Below are 22,527 nucleotides of genomic sequence, written 5' to 3'. Positions count from 1 at the left end.
GGTCTGCAGGCCTTGTGTTGTTCCTGACTTGGGTATGAGCAGCAGAACGCAACCCACCTGCTGCACAACTCTCAAGGCAAGACAGAAGGAACCTGGCAGCTTCCACCTCTGTCCCTTGCCAGCTGCTCTCGGAGCCCTGGTTGCTAGGAAAGAAATCTAACTCTTGCTGAGATGCAACTACATTCAAGTATACCATGGAGAGGCCCGAGACTCCACAAGGAGAGGAGGAGTCCTGTTCACCCCCCGCTGTGCTACCCACAGCAATGTGAGTCAGCCCAGCTGAGGTCCCAGTCAGAGCAGAGCAGCAGCAGATCCTGCCTGCCAAGTCCAGAGCAAACTGCAAGTTCTTGAGAGAAATAAATGACTGGTAGTGTTTAATGACAAGGTTTGGGGGCAGTCTGTTACATAGCAACAGATAACAGAAACATCACTAATATGTCACTCAAGAAAAAAGTTAGAGCAAAACGTACATTGTACCAGAGCAAGCAACACCACCCGACAAGACGCAGCAACTTTACTGGCGCGTGAGGTCCCTTCCCACGTATCCAGTATTGTAAGGGTGAAGGCCAATCCTCCCTTTCACTAAGCACAGGTGAAGGAGCAACTATGAAGTAAAATAAATGTCAACAAAGTTCTACACTGACAGCTCCGGGAATTATCAGTCTATCTGCGATACGTGAGTTAGCCCTAGGACTGTGAAGGATTGCTGGTTTACTTTTCTGTTAAACTGCACGTTTTTTTCTCCTCTAGGTTCATTTTTCTTCAAAGTTTATAGGTACTTCTAGAAGTTACCATAGTAATTATATAATTTAAGAAATGAAACTAGTGTGAATTACATATGCTGATAAAAAATATAAAAAGTTGAGGGGTATTATGTATGATACTTTTGCTTTACCTTGTAATTATTTTGTCTTATTTTTTATAATAGGAATCATAATAAGGTACAGACATAATAATAGTAACACAGATCAATGGTAGAAGTGAGAGTCCAGAAATAAACACTCAAATTTATGATTAACTGATTTTCAAGAATTGGGATCAAGACAATTGAATGGAGACAGGATAAAAGAATTATCTTTTCAACAAATGGTGCTGGGACAACTAGATAGCCACATGCAAAGAAAAAAGACTGAACCCCTACCTTATACCATACATAAAAATTAACCCAAAATGGATCAAAGAGACAAATGTGTGAGCTAAAACTATAAAACTCTTAGAAGAAAACACGGGGTAAATCTTCATATTCTTGAATTAAACCAATGACTTCTTATATATGATAACAAAAAAGCAAGTAACTAAAGAAAAAAATACACTGTTGCTGCTGCTGCTAAGTCACTTCAGTCATGTCCGACTCTGTGGACCCCATATACGGCAGCCCACCAGGCTCCCCGTCCCTGGGATTCTCCAGGCAAGAACACTGGAGTGGGGTGCCATAAATACACTGTATATCATCAAAAAGGTACCACTTTTGTGCTTCAAAGGACACTACCAAGAAGCGAAAAGACAACTACAGAATGACAGAAAAGTTTTGTAAATAACATACCTGATAAGGGGCTGGTATCTAGAATATACAAAGAACTCTAACAACTCAATAATAAAAAGACAAATGACTTAATTTTGAAATGTGCAAAGGACTTAAATAGACATTTCTCCAAAGAAGAGACACAAATGGCCAACGAATACATGAAAAGATGCTCAACCTACTGCACTGGGTTAGATAAATTTCCACCATGGAAGAGTGTGTGTTCAGACTGTTAGGGCACCCAGTCAAAGAAAAATCAAGGGCCAGGCCTATGCTGGCAGAGCTCCGCTGCCAGCCAGGTGCTATCACCTGTTGACCCATCATGAATTAAAGAGCTCCAAGCAGATCCCCCGACTTTCCAACAGCCCATCTACAAGTGTAATTCCTTTCTTTCTATTTGTTCAGATTCCTTCCCTTAACACTCAATTGCACTCTCAGGAAAGACAGACTCCAAGCACCTTCCGTTTCTCCCAATCTCTAATTGTCATTCTGGGACCATCATCACCCCTGCTCTCTGGACACAGCTCCTGCAAAGTTTAACAGATAGGCGTTTATTTTGTAAATGAAATGGATAGGCACTACAGAAGGAAAATTTTTAGAGTCCTAGAAAACTCTCCTACACACAAATTACAACCAATCTGAATATTATTTGCCCATACTATGTATGATTCAAGAAACAACCACAAAATTAACTATAATCCCAGAGCCCCTATCAGTGAAAGGTTCTATTGTTGTGTCCAACTCTTTGCAGCATACTAGGCGCTTCCCTGTCCTTTACCATCTCCCGGGTTTGCTCAAACTCATGTCCATTGAGTTGATGCCGCCATCCAACCATCTCATCCTCTGTTGTCTCCTTTTCCTCCCGTCCTCAATCTCACAGTCCTCCTCTTACATTCCATCAATCTGGAAAACTCTAAGACTGACTGTGCTTAAGTGAAAGAGGACAGTGAAAAAGCTGGCTTAAAGCTCAACATTCAGAAAATGAAGATCATGGCATCTGGTCCCATCACTTCATGGCAAATAGATGGGGAAACAGTGGAAAGAGTGGCTGATTTTATTTTTTTGGACTCCAAAATCAATGCAGATGGTGACTGCAGCCATGAAATTAAAAGATGCTTACTCCTTGGAAGGACAGTTATGACCAACCTAGATAGCATATTAAAAAGCAAAGACGTTACTTTGTCAACAAAGGTCTGTCTAGTCAAGGCTATAAGTAGTCATGTATGGATGTGAGACTTGGACTATAAAGAAAGCTGAGCATCGAAGAATTGATGCTTTGAACTGCAGTGTTGAAGACTCTTGAGAGTCCCCTGGACTGCAAGGAGATACAACCAGTCCACCCTAAAGGAGATCAGTCCTGGGTGTTCATTGGAAGGACTGATGTTGAAGCTGAAACTACAATCCTTTGGCCACCTGATGCAAAGAGCTGACTCATTTGAAAAGACACTGATGCTGGGAAAGATTGAGGGCAGGAGGAAAAGAGGACAACAGAGGATGAGATGGTTGGATGGTGTCACTGATTCAATGGACATGAGTTTGGGTCAACTCCGGGAGTTGGTGATGGATAGGGAAGCCTGGTGTGCTGTGGTTCATGGGGTCCCAAAAGAGTCAGACATGACTGAGCAACTGAACTGAACTGTCTGTGCTTATCTTTTAACTGAGCCAGCTACAAAAGGGACATGAGTTTCAAGGAAACACTCCAATTCCACAAAACAACAGCTCCTTATCTTGGTCACACTCTGTCAACTGAAGGAAGGGCATTATCTAAGGAGAGATTACAAAGTATCCCCAATTATCCAAGACAAACCACTGAAAGACGACTAAGACAATGTCTGTGATTAACTGGATATTGTAGATAACAGGTATCAAATTCTCCTGAATTAGCAAGACCTCTATATAGATAGATGACATCAAACATGTCAGATTCACGCGCAGGGGACACAGAAACCAAAACAGTTTTCAGCATGTCAAAACAGCTCTCTGCATTTACCTCTAACATCCCAGATTATCATAAACTTTCTGTGTATAAGACAGGTTAAGGCCATGATACAGGGCAGTGGTTCTCCAAGTGGCAAGGGAGCACAATTTTGCCACCAAGAGACACCTGGCAACCACTGGAGACACTCTTGGCTGTCACCCCAGGGGCTGCTCCTGGACTCTCAGGGCAGAGTGCAGAGATGTTCCTAAACCCCACAATGCAAAGAACACCCCCAAACAGAGAATTTCCTGCTGAGGCTGAGAAACATGCTCTAGGGACAGTTACTCAAGGACATGGCACACAGCAAAGGCTAACTGGCCTCAGAGGCCACCACCTGATCCCAGAGGCAAGGCCCACAGCCTCCTTTCTCAGAGCACCCGCAGTCCAGGGCTGGGGCAGACCTTCATCCTCATCTGGGGGCCTAAGCCTCTCTTTTCAGAAGACGAAGCTGGGGGTCACAGTGTAAAGAGCACAGGGCTGGTCAGCGGTGGAAGAGGAACTGGACTCTGCTCCCCTGTGTCAGTGCAAGCGCGTGAGGGCGGGAATCAGGAGGCAGAAGCACAGAGGGGCCTGGAGCAGCGCTGGTCACTGACACAAGGGCGCGCTGCTATAAGCTCTGTGCAACTATTACGTCCATGACAGATGAGCTGGATCCAGTCCTGCCACAAATTATCAACAACCAAAAAAGTAACTTGGGGGAGTTCTCTGACAGTCTAATAGTTAGGATTCGGCACTCTCACTGCTGGGCCCGGGTCCTCCCTGGTTGGGGAACTAAGATGCCACAAGCTATGAGGCATGGCAAAAAAAAGAAATTTTGATTCGTTAATCATTACCTAAGGGCTTCCCTGGTGGCTCAGTGGTAAAGAATCCACCTGCCAGTGCAGAAGACATGATTTCGATCCCTGGGTCAGGAAGATCCCCTGGAGAAGAAACTGGCAACCCACTCCAATATTCTTGCCTGGGAAACCCCATGGACAGAGGAGCCTGGTGGACTACAGTCTATAGGGTCACAAAAGAGTTGGACACGACTTTGAGACTAAACAACAATCATTACCTAACACTGTTTGAATGAATAAACCCAGAATTTAGAGACAAGGAGTGCAATTATAACTTCCAAATAGTCAAAAAGTAGAAAAGGTAGTCAGAAAAATAAGTTTTCCATTTGTAAGCTAAGCAAGTTAACCTTCACAGGGTTGCGATAACAATTTGCCATCTCCTTTTAAGTTCTATATGTGTCCACTTATAAAATTGTAGAAAACCACTGCACACCCTTTGTTAAACAAGACCTTGGGTTACAATATGTTGCCACTTACCCAAAGCTCAGTAACATGCACAACACTGTGTGAGGTACTGAGCAGGCATTATAAAAATAAAGAGGAAATAAAGTCCAGAGAACTGACATTCCAGGAAGTGGACTAGCTGGGCCTAAAAATCCATACTTTGTGTTACTATTAACCTATTATGAACAACAGTGACTATGGATAAGAAAAATTCACTAATTTCACAGTTTAAACCAATCTCTGACAGCCAGCTTTTGCTTAGGACACAGTAAACTGAAAAGAGCGACACCTCCATTCTTTAAAAAGAGGCAGGTAGATAATTGAAAAATCACAACTTATCCTGAACACATCAGAGTTGAGGTTGCAGAATCAACCGACTGACAGGAAAAAATAGGAAAAGGCAGGCGCTGCAAGGAGAAACGGGAGGCCAGCACCTGCTCCCCTAGGGTGGACACTGGACACCAGACAGGCCAGCCAGGAAAATTCAGCTAAAAGGTGCAGCAAACTGCCAGACGAGCAGCTGCGTGGTGCTGATGGTGGGCGGAGGGGTGGGCTGCAAAAGGAACGGGGAGGAAGCGGGGGGACAAGAGGGAGGAAATGGAACTTTTCCATGTCTTCACTGTGGTGGTAACGTGACTGCATGCATTTGTCAAAACTTGCAGGACTGCAACAAGGTGAAAAAAAAAGCTGTAATGGGAGCGTTTCCCACAGGTAAGTTTAAAAGACAGAGGATCTATCTGACAGCTAACCAAGGCATCTGCTGTCCTGCCTACTCCCCGTGGAACAGTCTTGGGATCTGAGACACGGAAGGCCCCGAGGCCTCAGGAGAGCAGCAGTAAACACCAACACAAGCGCATAAGCACTGCATCACGGTCATCAGCCTGTAAGTGGAACGCAATGCAGACACGCCCACTTCTGACTCTTCATGAGGGCTCCTAAGTGAGCCACTCCAGGCAGGGAAAAACAAAGCCAAGTTGAGCCTGGCTGCTGAGCAACAGGCTGGCCTTGCCCACTGGCCCACGACCTCACCACTGCACACCAGCTGGCAATTGAAGCAATTCAAAATCACAATTCAGCAGAATGGAAAGTCACATACATCACAGACTTTTGGAGTCACTTGCACACAGCAGAAAATCTAATCATCAAATTTGCAAGTATTAAACATTCTGCTAAAAAAGAGACCCCAGGGATCCCTGGTGGTCCAGTGGCTAAGACTCCACACTCCCAATGCGGATGATCTAAGTTCCACCCATGATCAGGGAACTAAATCCCGCACACGGCAACTAAAGATCCCACGTGCCACCAAATAACTAAACTAAGACCTCGGGCAGCCAAATACCTAAGTATTTATTTAAAAAAGAAAAGAATAAAAGATATCTTACAGCAATTTTAGAAGGTGGAGCAGTGCAAGCCTCAACCAGCTGAAGAGGCTATGATGAAAGTGCATGAGGCAGTCCTCCAGCAGACAAAGGCCAAATCAGGACTGGACAACACCCGGGTCTCAACATCTGCCCGTGAAGAATATCACCGGCTCTTAAGGGCTTATGAAGAAATTGTCTACATGAGATCCACTGCATTAGGATTTCAGTAGAAGAGGAAAAATAACATTTCCCCTCTATTTAAGAGCAGAGAATCACCCTAAGAGGAGCATAGCATACAGCAGATGAAAGAACAATGTAAAAAAGTAAGTCATAGCACTATAACTATTTCACTGACTTCAGAACAAAGAGCCTTAATACTCACTAGTATATACCATGTTCTACTATATTAGCATTAATTATTTAGTCATTTGGCTTTATCCTTTGCAGCAGTTTTGCCATTAGAATTCTATCTAATCGTAACTACAATCTTTGGGGAAAACTCACTAAAGAGACAATTTAGATTTTTTGGAATTCTTTAATTACAATAGCACATTGATGGATGTGAGTCTGAGTGAACTCTGGGAGTTGGTGATGGACAGGGAGGCCTGGCATGCTGCAATTCATGGGGTCGCAAAGAGTCGGACACGACTGAGCGACTGAACTGAACTGAATTACAACAGCAAAACAAGAGCAAGAGCCTACCTGAAGCTCTGCTTAAGGCTTTTACTTTAGGTAGATGTAAGTAAATGACGATGACGCCAAACAACAAGTAGCTAAACATACAGTTTTGACTTCTGTCAACGGACAGAACTGAGCAGAACATGCAGCGCCATCCTGTTTCCTAAGGTGAGCTGCTCATACTCACTGATGCTTACTTATCAGAATCACTGGGTGATGCTCCACAACACACACCCAGTCCCTACCCCGTCCACTGAGTCAGCGCCTGCAGGGCAGGAGCCTATCTGAACCAGAGGTGTTCATTCGCACACACCCTAACTGTGATCACTGCTCTGGAATATATCCCGGAAAGTCACTACATTCACAGGGAATTACTCACTTGTTACGATTCCGGCCAAAGCAAAAACAAATTGATTTTCATCAGAATCCAGCTCCTTAACATCCCCATCCAGCGACTTCACAAAACTCTCCATTGTTTGACCAGTGATGTTGAAAAACTTCAAAGCTTTATCCTGAAAGTTTAGAAATGAGAACGTCACAACCTTTCAGGACTACCAGCAGGAAAACACTTTCAAAGTGAAGGACACAGAAGACTCCAGTTTTAATTACAGAAGCAGTATTTTAAAATCTGTTCCCTCGTTAAAACTTCCTGTTGAAAAGATCAAGAAAAAAAGAGGTTTGGGGCATGTAGAAAAATTACCTTGAAGACTGATATAGTAGTAGTAGTAGTTAAGTCGCTAAGTTGTATCCAACTCTTGCGACCCCATGGACTGCAGCCTGCCAGGCTCCTCTGTCCATGGGATTCTCCAAGCAAGAATACTGGAGCGGGTTGCTATTTCCTTCTCCAGGGGATCTTCCCGACCCAGGAATCAAAACCGGGTCTCCTGTATTGCAGGCCGGTTTTTTACCGACTGAGCTATAAGGGAAGCCCATACATATGGGAAACAGTTCAAATTTATACAGTGACAGAAGTACTTGGACAATTCACCCAAAAATATACTAGAAATAAACCAGAAAAATAGGTTATCTATTCTAGGCATGAAACCAGAGGTTTTCAAACCTTTGGCAGAAATTATTTTTCAAATAAAATCTTAAATGAAACCTCAACACATAAAAGACAGCAAACAGGCTCATCTGGCATTTAAGACTCTTTGTGACCCCATGGACTGTAGCCCACCAGGCTCTTCTGTCCATGGGATTTCCCAGGTCAGAAGACTGGAATGGGTTGCCATTTCCCTTCCAGGGGATCTTCCGGACCCAGCAATCAAATGAGGATCTCGTGCATGGAAGCCCATTTACGTCTCCATTCCTCAGCAAAAAGAGTTTCCAAGTTCACAGAGCCTTGAAAGCAGTTCCTTGGGGGGAAGGAGGAAGAGGAGGCAGGGTTCTAAGAAACGGTCTGAAAACCAGAGCCTGTACAATGGCACAAGAGAACTACATGAGGTGATATAAATGTCCTTACTAGATTGTGGAGATATTACACACCTCCAAAAATTGGCTGAAGAACACTGAGTTGTACACCTACAATACATGAATCTTCTGATACATAAGTTATACCTTAAGAAAGCTCAATAAACGTTAAAACACACTTAGTCCCTCCACCATTTCTATCTCTACAACTGACGAGTAAGTACTACATTGGCCCTCCCACCAACCATGCACCCTGGGTGTTTATTTCCATTCAGGACCACACGATCCCCCAGAGTCAGAGCACAGTCTTCCTAGGCCGTCATCCTCTCGGCTGGGGAGGCCATCCTGTCACCAGTCACGCTTAGACCACACAGCTCCCCCACTTCCCATCCCCCTATTCTATCACTTGGGGGGACAGGGAAGGGGCGGCTCCGATGTCTTCCTGGCCAGTCTCCACATCCACAGCCTCACCCCCGTCCATCCTCATTCACTGTCAGGTTGAGCTGCCCAAATTCTCTTGTCACTTTTTCATTCAAACAGCCTTAAGGAATCTTGTCCCAGAGGCCTTAAGGAATCTGTCCTGGACTGCTCCATCAACACACTAACCCCTACCCTGTGTCAGGAGACTCACACACCCTCCCTGCGTTTCACTCCAGGCCTGAGTACCCTTCCCTCCTCCTGAGCCACCCTCCTCACTTCCTGTTACTGCTGCTGTGCCAGTGAATCAAGGTTCATTTCAAATCTCTCTTCCTCTGTGAAGTTCCTTGACTTGTGTATGCACATGCTATTAACATCTATTTTATATACACATATATGATAAATAACACGAGGGCTTCCCTGGTGGTGCAATGGTAAAGCATCCGCCTGCCAATGCAAGAGACGCGGGTTCGATCCCTGGGTCAGGAAGATCCCCTGGAGAAGGAAATGACAACCCACGCCAGTATTCTTGCCTGGGAAATCCCATGGGCAGGGGAGCCTGGTGGGCTACAGTTCATGGGATTGCAAAAGAGTTGGACTCGACTCAGCACCTAAACAACAACAAAATAATATATAACATTCAGGCAATGAAATACTGTATTACTCCTGGAAATAAGGTATGTAAAAGCACTTAAAAGTCTGTTATACGTTCACAGATGTCAAGTAACGATCCTGACGTAGAGCTACCTCCACAACACCATACCGACTCTGGGACAGAAGGGAGCTCACTCCCTTCATCTGACACACCCCTGGATCCAGGTTACCTCAGGCTCTACACAGCTGGGATTCCAAAAGTACCTGACGAGCAAAGCAAAAGGGTCTAGTCTGGAGGCGCCCAAACAGAGGCGCTGTGCCTTCACGTTACACAAGCACGAGTCAAGCGTCCAGCCAGCCCGTGGCGTGCTCACCCCGCCCAGGATGGCCTTGACCACCTCCTCGCTGCTGGAGACACCCCACAGGATGGTGCAGGCCGCGGCGCCCAGCTCCGTGCAGTACTCGGCCTGCTGCAGCAGCTGCTGCTTCGCCTCGTTCAGCTGCTGGCGGAGAGCCAGTTTCTCCTGAAACCAAAACAGGATAAAATCAGAGAAATGGACAGCATTCAGCCTCAAAGCACCTGTACTGTGTTCCCCCTTTTGAAGACACTCTTAAAGAAATGAACACAGGATATAATAAACAGCAAGCGAATGAAAACTAGCCCAGGGTGAGGCACAACTCATATTTTTTTTAAATTGCAGGGGCAAAAAGAACACTCAAAAAACATGCCACTGCACTGGAGTTTATAAATACTGCCAAAGACATGAATTCAACTTCTAAGTCAGATGGGAAACGCAGCATCTCAGGTCCCAGGGGCTATACCCAGGACAGCACTGCCTAGCGCACTGCTTGTTGAGAGTAGCAAGCCAACACAGCAGTTCTCTCATAGAGAAGTGTTTCTATACTTCTGTGTAGAAGTATTCTATACTTCTAAATTTCTATAAAAATGCCAGGTGACACAGTCAAGACCAGGCAGGAAAGATGGGAGCAGAAGGAGGAGAGGAGAGAGGAGGAAGGGCCTCCTGGGCATGCTCTGACCCAGCAAGCCAAGCCCAGAGTCACAGGAAGATGGAGTCCAGCTTTCTCAATCTCCCACAGCCCCTGAAGGAACAGCTGACGAGTCAGCCAGGGTTCTTACCAAGGCAGCCGTCCCCCTGACGTCGCCTCTGTCCACACAGGCATTCCTAAAGGTTCACCTTCGGGTGAATCTTGGCTGCTGTGGGCCTTCCCGCCACCCCCACCCCCCCAACCATTAATGCCAGAGTCACTCTTCCATGTTTCCTGAGGTTTCCTGACTTAATAAGTGTTAGTCACTCAGTTGTGTCCAACTCTTTGAGACCCCATGGACTGTAGCCCACACCAGGCTCCTCTGTCCTAGGATTCTCCAGGCAAGAATGCTGGAGTGGGTTGCCAGGCCCTCTTCCAGGGGGTCTTCCCAACCCAGGGATGGAATCCAGGTCTCCCACACTGCAGGTGGATTCTTTACCAGCTGAGCCACCACATAGTCATATTTACATGAGAAAAATGGTCCCTGAGCCTAGGACACTTGCTAAAACTGCTTTATGTGATTTATTAACTCTGGGTCTTTAATATCTGCCTTCATCAGGACAGAAGCCTGGTTCCTAAATGTGCACTTCAGCCACTCAAGCTGTGGTGACATATGCAAACACTGATTCACAGCCTTTCCTTCAGAATTCCAGCTTTTCTCACAACTGAAGCAGGATGCACTGTGATTAGTCTGGTTATCTTGGCTCTTCTGTAAGATCAACAAGAACTGTTGGGAATGACCATCAGAACTGTCTTCTGTGGTCACATCTGGCGGTTGCAGGCAGATATGCCCTGACACAGGGCTGTACAAGCTGTACAATGATATCAAGAACTCAAAGAAAATAATTCCATTCACAGTAACACTCTCCTTTCATCTAGAATATATCGAGAGCACTTTATCTTTTAATTAATTTATTTTTAATCAGAGGATAACAGCTTTACAACATTGTGTTGGTTTCTGCCAGACATCACCATGAATCAGCCGTAGGCACACGTGTGCCCTTCCTCCTGAGCCTCCTTCCCACCTCCCACTCTACCCCATCCCTCTAGGTTGTCACAGCACCGGGCTGAGCTCCCTGAGTCACACAGCACATTCCCACTGGCTGTCCATTCTACATGTAGCGATGTATATGTGTCCACACTGCTCTCTCCATTTGTCCCACCCTCTCCTTCCCCAACTGTGTCCAAAAGTCTGTTCTCTATGCCTGGCTCTCCACTGCTGCCCTGAAAACAGGCTCATCAGTATCATCTTTCTAGATTCCACATATATGTGTTAATATACAATATTTGTATTGTATACAATACTTTCTCTTCTCTGTATACAATACTTCTCTCTGTATAACAGGCTCTACGTTCCTCCACCTCTTTAGGACTGACTCAAATGTGTTCTTTTTTATAGCTGAGTAATATTCCACTGTATATATGTACCATAATCTCCGTATCCATTCATCTTGATGGGCATCTGGATCATTCCATGTCCTAACTGCTGTAAGTAGTGCTGCAATGAACACTGGGGTACGTGTGCTTTTTTCAATCATGGTTTCTTCAGGGTATATGCCCAGCAGTGGAATTGTTGGCTCATATGGTAGTTTTATTCCTATTTTTTAAGGCATCTCCATACTGCTCTCCATAATGGCTGTATCAGTTTACATTCCCACCAACAATGCAAGAGGGTTCCCTTTTCTCCATACCCTCTCTCCAGCATTCATTGTTTGTAGATTTTTTTGGTGATGGCCATCCTGAGGTGACATCTCATTGTAGTTTCGGTTTGCATTTCTCTAATAATGGACAATGTTGAGATGAAAACACATCTTTTCATGTGCTTATTAGCCATCTAGATATCTTCTTTGGATAAGTCTTTTTAGGTCTTCTGCCCAATTTTTGATTGGGTTGTTTGTTTTTCTAGTATTGAGCTCCATGAGCTGCTTATATATTTTGGAGATTAATCTTGTCAGTTGTTTCACTTGCTATTATTTTCTTCCATTCTGAGGGTTGTCTTTTCATCTTGTTTATAGTTTCCTTTGCCATGCAAAAGCTTTAAGTTTAATTAGGTCCCCTTTGTTTATTTCTGTTCTTATTTCCACTATTCTAGGAGGTGGGTCATAGAGAATATTAGTATATATCAAGAACGCATCAAATTTAACAGTTAAAAAAAAATCCAACTAGAAAATGGGCAAAAGACACAAACAGATATTGTATGGGAAAGAATATATAGACAACAAATAAGCACATGAAGATGTTCAGCATTATTAGCCAACAGGGAAATGCAAATTAAAACAACAACACATCTATCAGAACAGCTAGAATAAAAAACAGTGAGAACACCAAATGCTAATCAGGATGTGGAGGAAGTGAATCACTCAGCACTGCTGGTGATGAAACGGTATGACCACTCTGAAAAACAGCTGGGTAATTTCTTACAAAATTGAACATGTACCTACCACGCAGCCCAGTAATTGCACTCTTGGGCATTTAGCCCAGAGAAATGGAGACATACATTCACACGAAAACCTACATACAGATGTTCATAATACCTTTATTCATAATACCCCCCAAAAATAGAAATAACCCAAATGTCCTTAAATGGGAGAATATTTAAACTGTGATATTTGTGAGGTTCATTTCTGATTGTAACTGAACTATATTATCAGTTAATTTTTGTTTAAAAATTTTCCTGAAATAATATACAATGTTTGCAACAACTTCCCGTTTATTATCGGAAAAGTAGTGACTCTTTCCTAACAGGTTAAAAACTAAATATAGATAACCAAAACTATATTTCATGACTGCAGCCATGAAAGACACTTGCTCATTAGAAGAAAAGCTATGACAAGCCTAGACAGCATATTACAAAGCAGAGATATTACTTTGCCTACAAAGATCCATATAGTCAAAGCTATGGTTTTTCCAGCAGTCATGTACGGGTATGAGAGTTGGACAATAAAAAAAGGCTGAGCATCAAAGAATTGATGCCTTCAAACTGTGGTGTTAGAGAAGACCCGAGAGTCCCTTGGACTGCAAGGAGATCTAACCAGTCAATCCTAAAGGAAGTCAGGCCTGAATATTCATTGGAAGGACCAATGCTGAGGCTGAAACTCTAATACTTTAGCCACCTGATGCAAAAAAACTGACTCACTGGAAAAGACTCTGCTGCTGGGGAAGATTGAAGGAAGGAGGAGAAGAGGACAACAGAGGATGGGATGGTTGGATGGCATCACCAACTCGATGCCCATGAGTTTGAGCAAGCTCCAGGAGTTGGTGACGGGCAGGGAAGCCTAGCGTGCTGCAGTCCACGGGGTCACAAAGAGTCGGACACAACTGAGCTACTGAACAACAAACCAAAACTAGCAGTCTGAATTTAAGTTAATTTAGTATGAAAAGATGCCAGCCTAAGAAAACACACCGAGAATGAAGCCATAAGTAAGCCACAAACACGCAGCTCCTTGGTGGGAACACGGGGACTCCGCCCATTGTCTGTGCCAGTCCACACACACGGGGAAGCAGGGTCAGGCACTAAAATCTCAGCCAGCAGAGACATGGCGGGAAGCCACAGCTGGCTTTATAACAACAGCACAAGCCTTCCAAAGTCATTCAGAGAGATATCCCCCAACCATTCACTGGCTCTTTCTTCTTTCAAGTTCAAAGGCTGCCACTGCCAGAACTCTCCCAGCCCGCCTCCTAGATCACATCAAGACCCACCGAGGCTCCTCCATTGACTCCACTGAGGAACTCTCCCAGCCCGCCTCCTAGATCACATCAAGACCCACCGAGGCTCCTCCGTCGACTCCGCTGAGGAAACGCCTCAACGGGGGCAGGAGCCAAACTGTGCTGGCCCCTGGGACTGAGTTCTGGGGTCAGTGCACGCCTTTAGAATTCTGAGTCCACACTCTGACTTCTGGTCTTTCCTTACATGCTGGTTTGAGTGCCATCTGCATTCTCCCCATGACTTTTCCCCAGACTGAAGTCTTACTAGCAACGCTCTAATTCAGGATCCAGTCCTACATTCTTTCCTGGTTCCTCAACTCTAAAATAAGCCTGCAGAGTCTAGCCACACGATCTGTTCAGCCCTGGGCAGAAAAGGCAGCGGCCAGCTCCCTACAGCAGGAAGAGACAAGCCCTGTCACAGAACACTCGCAGGGCCTCCCACCCATGTTAAACAGGAGGGACTATTAAGCAGGAAACTTCACTGGAAATAGTTTAACCTAAAATATGCCCACATTTTAACTAAGGTCAAAGTGTCTGGGCAGAACCATGCTGTGACCTGACACTACTTCACTGCAGCCATTTGTCCTTTATTCTGGCACTTTCCCAGGGTGGCTTATTTTTAGCGTAACATCTAAAATGCCAGCAAAACATGAATTTTTTCCTATGCTTATTAATTTAAGAAACAAGAAATCTAAGATTCTGCCCAATTTAAGCTTCAGCCTTAGCAAAGATGTCCCGGCATTTCAAGGAGTACTGAATCAGTGGATTGCATTGTTCACATTTATCCAATTCCTTCTTGCCTGCAGGTCAACTTCTTTTAGACAATGAAACTTTTAGGTCCAGACAAATTAATCATGTACCCATCTTAGTCTATCATGATCTAAACCGAGTATGACTGAGCCAAAATGTCAGCTTTCGCTAAGTGACACACGACCTAACAGTTCTGAGACTGAAACTCTTTCCCTGATCCTCCCTACTTGCTTGATATTAAACTCTATCAGTCTGGAAGGATGTCATCATTGAGCAATCAAGGAGAAAAGCTACCAGGGCTCCCAGTTCTTTGACGAAAACTTCAGACGCATGGTCCTCTGGCCAAGCATCTTCGATCTCACATTGCTGGAGCGCTCACTGTACCCCTGGGAGTTGCAGCTTTCTGTAAGCTTGCTTAGGCTGAATCACAAAAGAAGGCACATGCAGAAATTTCTACAGACAATCCATAAAAGAGTTTGCAGCAACGAGGAAGGCTGCAGTCTTTCAGAGTGCAATGTGATTCTGGAATGTAAGCAATGTCTCCGGGTTGAGTTCCACGCAAGTTTGTCACTTACCTGTATTCCTTAACTATGAAATCATGAATATCTGGGCTAAGGAACAGTTATTCTTGATAAATAAGCAATTAAGCGCTGTGGGGAAAAAATGAAGTCTATACAAAATCCACCAGTTTGGGGAATCCTCCACTTTGGCCACAAACACTCAGAACTCGTCCACACAAGGAGGAGGTGTGAAACAGAGCTGAGCACACGGGCGGTGGGATCTAGCCAGGCTCCAAGCATCTCTCCAGGTTCACAGCACTTGCTGACCCAGCTGTGCTGCAGAAACCAGTGAGCGGCGCGGCAGTCACAACACCTCCCAGCACACAGGTAACACGGGCAGCAGCACGCCCTGGACACTGCCACGAGTTTCTACCGTGCTGTCCAAAAATAAAAACACAATCAAGCCCCAAATTTCAGCAGAAGTGCCCAACAGCTCTAGCTTTATAGAAGAGGAAATAACTTATTCCATGAAAAGAATATGCATAGCTTTTAAGAAATATTATGTCTCCCCAAATATTAAAATGAAATGCAATTGGTTATTTCCAAAATATCAGAAGTGACCTCCTAATTACAGATGTTTCTATTTATAAATCTAACTCTAATTACAAATCATTACCTCATGATTTTTTCAGGATTATTATATTATAAATTTTAATGACATGCATTGGTCTTTTAACACAGAAATTAACAGTAATTGACTATCAAAAGGCACCAAGTAAACAGCCTCCATGTTAAATCATTGTCAAATCCAAATGATCAACTGTTTTCCAAACCATTCAGAATAAATACATTTAAAAATACAGTGTCTTGAGGCATAAGGGCTAGACTGTGGCCACAAGCATGGCGCGGGCGCTTCCCGTGGCCTGGTGAGCATTGTACCTTCTTCTCCCTCACGCTGTCCGCTTGCACGGACTCCAGGCGGGCTCTGAAGTGCTCACAGTCCATCCTCAGTTGCTCTAACTCCTGCTCCTTCCTCTCCAGATCTACAAGAGACACAAGAATACTCAGTATTTCAAGTCACTGATCTCTCCTAACCATGCATTTTGCTTAATTTTCTCTTAGGAAAGCCTGATTTCTTAGGTAGGATTACTCACATAACCAGTGCTGGGATAACCAACATTCTAACGTCCGGCTTTTTGAGTTTTTGTCACCTTTTTGCCCATAGCAGAAACCACCTTTGTTTTCTGCTTTTTTTAAAGACTTCGTTTCACCACCAGACATGCACTCAAGGTTCTAGGAAAGTGTGTTGTTTAGAGGAGTGCAGGCAGGGCTGGGCAGCCCGACTGTCTCGTGGCACACACTCCTATGTGCTCCATAAAAAGCAGAAGGCAGTTCAGCAAGGAGATGGTGCCAGCCGGGCTGATTCACACGCTCGTCTCACCCGCTGGCAGACTGGCTCCCCGACAACAGCTGCCGCCGTTGTCAATGGAGCAGTGAGGCAACAGCCACAGAGACGAGAAGAGAAAAGGCCACAGTGAGAGGCGAGGAGGAGGGCACGCTTCCTTACCACCGCACTCGCCCAGACAATGAGTCACATGGCCAACAAAATTCCCAAAAGACGTCCATGTTCATGAATCTGAATTCATGAATTCATGAATTATCAACCAGATAATCACGTTTAAATAAAAAATAGTATGCTACAGAAACACTGACATTCTGAAAGCCAAGAAAAAAGGTAACTCCAAGTTTTAAGTGCCTCCGGTGAACAATCACTGATCTCTGTTTGCCAGGGCCCAGAGCTCAGGGTGGGGGGTCTCGCCTCACTGGCACACAGCAGAGTGCTCATGGCATGCTCACTGACATCTGTGCATAGCCGCGGTCGTCAGTACGAGGCTGCATTTGGGGTTCACCTTTCTTGAATACTGGTTTTAAGTACAGAAATTTAAATGGCTCATTAGTCTGCTAATTGGTTGCCTATGAAAACAGTCTATTATTAAAGCGTTTACCATTTAAAAAACAAAAAAAAGCTTTAAGTGCCTTGATCCCAAAGACTAAGATATCACGTTTCAAAGCTAACATATACCAAGACCTGAGTGGAAGTGTGCTCAGAGCTACTGGTGTTAACTCACTGAAGTAGGAACACTTCGGGACATTGATTCTCAGACTTTACAGCACATCAGAATTCCCTGGGAGTGGAAATTGCTCAGTTCTGTCTGACTCTTTGCGACCCCATGGACTGCAGCCCACCAGGCTCCTCTGTCCATGGAATTTTCCAAGTAAGAATACTGGAGTAGGTTGCCATTTCCAGTCACAGAGTCATGGGGTCACAGAGTCAGACACGACTGAGCAACTGACACTTTCATTACGTTTTACAGAGATCCTTTGCCAGAGCAGGAGATTGAGACCTAAAGCTAGATATTCAATTAATGATTGTGAAGCCGCTGGCAAAGCTTCTCTTAAAATGAGTTTCTTAGAAACGGGTGAAGCAGCGTGGGACCCCTTCTTCTCCTTCACATCAGGTCTCTCTTCTGCCATTTCAGGATGTACCACGCGCAATATGACTTGCACTGGAAATCTTTATTTTGTCCCACTAGTCCCGGCCACCCAAGAAACCAACTATACTGAACAAGTGCTATGTTTTGAAAACTACATATCTGCGTTCTGTAACGATGTTAAACGAAAACATAAATAATTATGAATGAAATGTGAACTGCAAATGGTCGCAGACAAAAAAAAATTAAAAAAAAACTGAGACAAAATTATTAATAGCATAAAACTTTTTCTTTGCAGTTAACTTTTAATGTTTTCTTCTATTACTAAACTGTATATTTCTCAAACACTGTAAAGAAAATAGGAAATCACACTCCTACAAGTCTTACGTGTAAAACTATGGAGGAATTAAGACCACCCAGAAGACTCTTTACAGTAACGTCATAATCTCTCACTCCACATAACTGCTAATGACCTTACTGTAGGTTAACACAACAAAAGGATGAGGTTAAACCGTCCCATTCCACCCCACAGTATTCAAAGGCTGTGTCAGGGCTGCCACCCACTCCCAGCTCTCAGGAGGAGGCTGCCACCTGGTGGCCAGACTGGAGCACTGCCGCCACCTCCTGACAAAACTCGCTTGTTCAGTTTGGCCCCTAAAGCAGGTGGGCATGCATCCTCCTGTGTGCTGATAATCCCACATACTTAGAACATGTGCGACATGCCTAGGACATGGCACCTAGTGGCACTTTATAAATATTTGTCACGTAAACGAACTTTACTTCTTTACACGAAAGTGAAGTCACTCAGTCATGCCCGACTCTGCGACCCAATGGGTAGTAGCCTGCACCAAGCTCCTCTGTCCATGGGATTTTTCAAGGCAAGAGTACTGGGGTGGGTTGCCATTTCCTTCCCCAGGGAATCTTCCCAACCCAGGGATCAAAACCAGGTCTCCGACATTGTAGACAGACACTTTACCGTCTAAGCCACCAGAGTCTTCTGCTAATCCTTGAATAGAGAAAAAGCTTGGCTATTTTATGTCTCATTCTCCTACAGTTTGTTTTTTTTTTAAATCAAAGACAGAAATAATACACTAATACATACAGTGCATTATATGGTCTTCCCTGGTGGCTCAGTGGTTAAGAATTTGCCTGCCAATGCAGGAGACGAGGGTTCAAACCCTCATTTGAACCAATATTCTTGCCTGGGAAACCCCATGGACAGAGGAGCCTGGCAGGCTACAGTCCATGAGGTTGCAAAGAGTTGGACATGACTTAGAGACTAAACAACAGTACGTTATGGTCAAGACATTACCTTACCCAGTCTCAGTATTAGAACACGAAAGAGGCTGCCACCCAGCTTAGATTGGATTTCAACTGCTAAGCTTTAGCATGCAAAATGAAGGAATAAAAACCTGCTAACCCTTAACTGAGTAAAAGGATGGCCAAGACAACTGACATAGAAACAACCTAACTCACGGGCCAGTTCAACATCTATTTATCTTCAGAAACTCAGAATTCTTCTTTGATAGCTTTAATAACATGAGAATGACTATCAACTTATCCACAGGAAAGATACAAACAGGCTACAGTCCATGGGGTTGCAAAGAGTCAGACACCATGTTGTCTCATAGTAAGAGTCCATCCTTACATGAGCCAAGATCTGGATGGTGTATTAGTTCCCTAGACCTACCCTAACAAAGCCCACAGACTGGGTGGCTTAGACCAGAAATGCATCCTCACGTTGTTCTGCAGGCTGCAGCTCAGAACTGAGGTGTCAGCAGGGACACACTTGCTCTGAAACTTGTGGAGAAAGGACCCTTCCCCGCCCCTCCCACCTGCTGGTGGTCCAGGCAGCCCTGGGTTGTGGCAGCAGAATCCCGCCTGCCTCCCCATCTCTTCACTCCACCTTCCCTCCGTGTACGCCGACCTCGGTGTCCAGCTTTCCTCTTTTAATAAGGATACCAGTCACACTGGGCTAGGACTTATTCTAAAGACCTCATTTTAACCTAATCAGCCTGTCAAAATATTTAAGTTGAAAAAGTGAAAAAATGAGAATATACTAGGATTCATTTAAAAAAAAAAAAAACCCTCAGTTAAAGATTTTAAATGCATTTCTAGCCAAACAACACTTTAATTAGCTGTCCAATTTTTTAAACAAACCAAAAGGAGTAGGGGAGGAGAGCTGGAACAAGAATATGGAAGTAGCATTTTTTTTCTTCCTGCACTGCCAAAAATCTGCTGCTTTTTCTAACGTAAAGGCCACTGGAGCACTGTTTCCTAAGAAGAAGACGTGACTAATACAACTCTCTCCTGGGCTGGTGCCGCCACCGTACTTGGCGCTATCTTTTCACATCTCCACGCAGGAGCTCCTCAGTCTACCTGTGAATTTACCAAGGGACAGGATCTGACTTTATCCTGTGTATATCCCCAGGTCACCTAGCAGAGCTTAACAAATACCCAGCATACAATGAATACCTACCTGATTGAATATCAACTTAATTCTATCACCAAAAAACTAAGATCAATCTTGTTGAACTCACATGAATTCTAATAAAGTACTTCCCTAAGCAAAGAGTTAGGGACTTTTGCTTTTCATTTATTAGCATAAAGTATGTTAACAACTGGGTAGTCAGGAGTGGTTTGAAAGCAGAGAGGAACTAAAGAGCCTCTTGATGAAGGTGAAAGAGGAGAGTGAAAAAAAGCCAGCTTAAAACTCAACATTCAAAAAACTAAGACCATGGCATCCATCACTTCATGGCAAGTAGATGGGGGAAAAGTGGAAACAGTGACAGATTTTATTTTCTTGGGCTCCAAAATCACTGCAGACAGTAACTGCAGCCATGAAATTAAAAGATGCTTGCTCCTTGGAAGAAAAGCTATGACAAACCTAGACGGAATATTAAAAAGCAGAGACATCATTTTGCCAGCAAAGGTCTGTGTAGTCAAAGCTACAAGAAAGATGGTAGGTGTTGCCAGAGGGCATCAGAGGGCAGACACACTGAAACCATAATCACAGAAAACTAGCCAATCTGATCACACGGACCACAGCCTTGTCTAACTCAATGAAACTAAGCCATGCCGTGTGGGGCCACCCAAGATGGCGGGTCATGGTGGAGAGGTCTGACAGAATGTGGTCCACTGGAGAAGGGAATGGCAAACCACTTCAGTATTCTTACCTTGAGAACCCCATGAACAGTATGAAAACGCAAAATGATAGGATACTGAAAGGGGAACTCCCTGGGTCGGCAGGTGCCCAATTATGCTACTGGAGATCAGTGGAGAAATAACTCCAGAAAGAATGAAGGGATGGAGCCAAAGCAAAAACAATACTCAGTTGTGGATGTGACTGGTGACAGAAGCAAGGTCCGATGCTGTAAAGAGCAATATTGCATAGGAACCTGGAATGTTAGGTCCATGAATCCAGGCAAATTGGAAGTGGTCAAACAGGAGTTCGACATTCTAGGAATCAGTGAACTAAAATGGACTGGAATGGGTGAATTTAACTCAGATGACCATTATATCTACTACTGCGGGCAGGAATCCCTCAGAAGAAATGGAGTGGCCATCATGGTCAACAAAAGAGTCCAAAATGCAGTACTTGGATGCAATCTCAAAAACGACAGAATGATCTCTGTTCGTTTCCAAGGCAAACCATTCAATATCACAGTAATCCAAGTCCATGCCCCAACCAGTAACGCTGAAGAAGCTGAAGTTGAACAGTTCTATGAAGACCTACAAGACCTTTTAGAACTAACACCCAAAAAGATGTCCTTTTCATTATAGGGGACTGGAATGCAAAAGTAGGAAGTCAAGAAACACCTCTAGTAACAGGCAAATTTGGCCTTGGAGTGCAGAATGAAGCAGGGCAAAGTCTAATAGAGTTTTGTCAAGAGAAAGCACTAGTCATAACAAACACTCCTTCCAACAACACAAGAGAAAACTCTACACATGGACATCAACAGATGGTCAACATCAAAATCAGACTGATTATATTCTTTGCAGCCAAAGATGGAGAAGCTCTATACAGTCAGCAAAAACAAGACCAGGAGCTGACTGTGGCTCAGATCATGAACTCCTTATTGCCAAATTCAGACTTAAATTGAAGTGGAGAAAACCACTAGACCATTCAGGTATGACCTAAATCAAATCCCTTATGATTATACAGTGGAAGTGAGAAATAGATTTAAGGGCCTAGATCTGATAGATAGAGTGCCTGATGAACTATGGAATGAGGTTCATGACACTGTACAGGAGACAGAGATCAAGACCATCCCCACGGAAAACAAATGCAAAACAGCAAAATGGCTGTCTGAGGAGGCCTTACAAATAGCTGTGAAAAGAAGAGAAGGGAAAAACAAGAGAAAAGGAAAGATATGAGCATCTGAACGCAGAGTTCCAAAGAATAGCAAGGAAAGACAAGAAAGCCTTCTTCAGCGATCAGTGCAAAGAAATAGAGGATGGGAAAGATGAGAGATCTCTTCAAGAAAACCAGAGATACCAAGGGAACATTTCATGCAAAAATGGGCTCAATAAAGGACAGAAATGGTATGGACCTAACAGAAGCAGAAGATATTAAGAAGAGGTGGCAAGAATACACAAAAGAACTGTACAAAAAAGAGCTTCACGACCCAGATAATCACGATGGTGTGATCACTGACCTAGAGCCAGACATCCTGGAATGTGAAGTCAAGTGGGCCTTAGAAAGCATCACTACGAACAAAGCTAGTGGAGGTGATGGAATTCCAGTTGAGCTATTTCAAATCCTGAAAGATGATGCTGTGAAAGTGCTACAC

General features: G+C 44.2%; 1 protein-coding gene across 1 annotated transcript in view; it reads right to left on the bottom strand.

The window, feature by feature from the left end:
• Positions 1 to 22,527, bottom strand: part of HSF2BP (heat shock transcription factor 2 binding protein) — an 87,834-nt gene that overhangs the window by 52,683 nt on the left and 12,624 nt on the right. The window contains exons 4-6 of the mRNA XM_010834906.1: positions 16,182 to 16,285; positions 9,615 to 9,764; positions 7,199 to 7,331 (exon numbers count right to left, since the gene is read on the bottom strand). Of these exons, the coding sequence (XP_010833208.1) occupies positions 7,199 to 7,331; positions 9,615 to 9,764; positions 16,182 to 16,285 (387 nt within the window). The remainder of the gene's footprint in view (positions 1 to 7,198; positions 7,332 to 9,614; positions 9,765 to 16,181; positions 16,286 to 22,527) is intronic.

Source organism: Bison bison, unplaced genomic scaffold (assembly GCF_000754665.1).
Source record: "Bison bison bison isolate TAMUID 2011002044 unplaced genomic scaffold, Bison_UMD1.0 scf7180017864037, whole genome shotgun sequence".
NCBI classification, from domain to species: Eukaryota; Metazoa; Chordata; class Mammalia; order Artiodactyla; family Bovidae; genus Bison; species Bison bison.
Note: the sequence above shows the minus strand (reverse complement) of the source record. Positions and strands in the feature narration are given on the sequence as shown.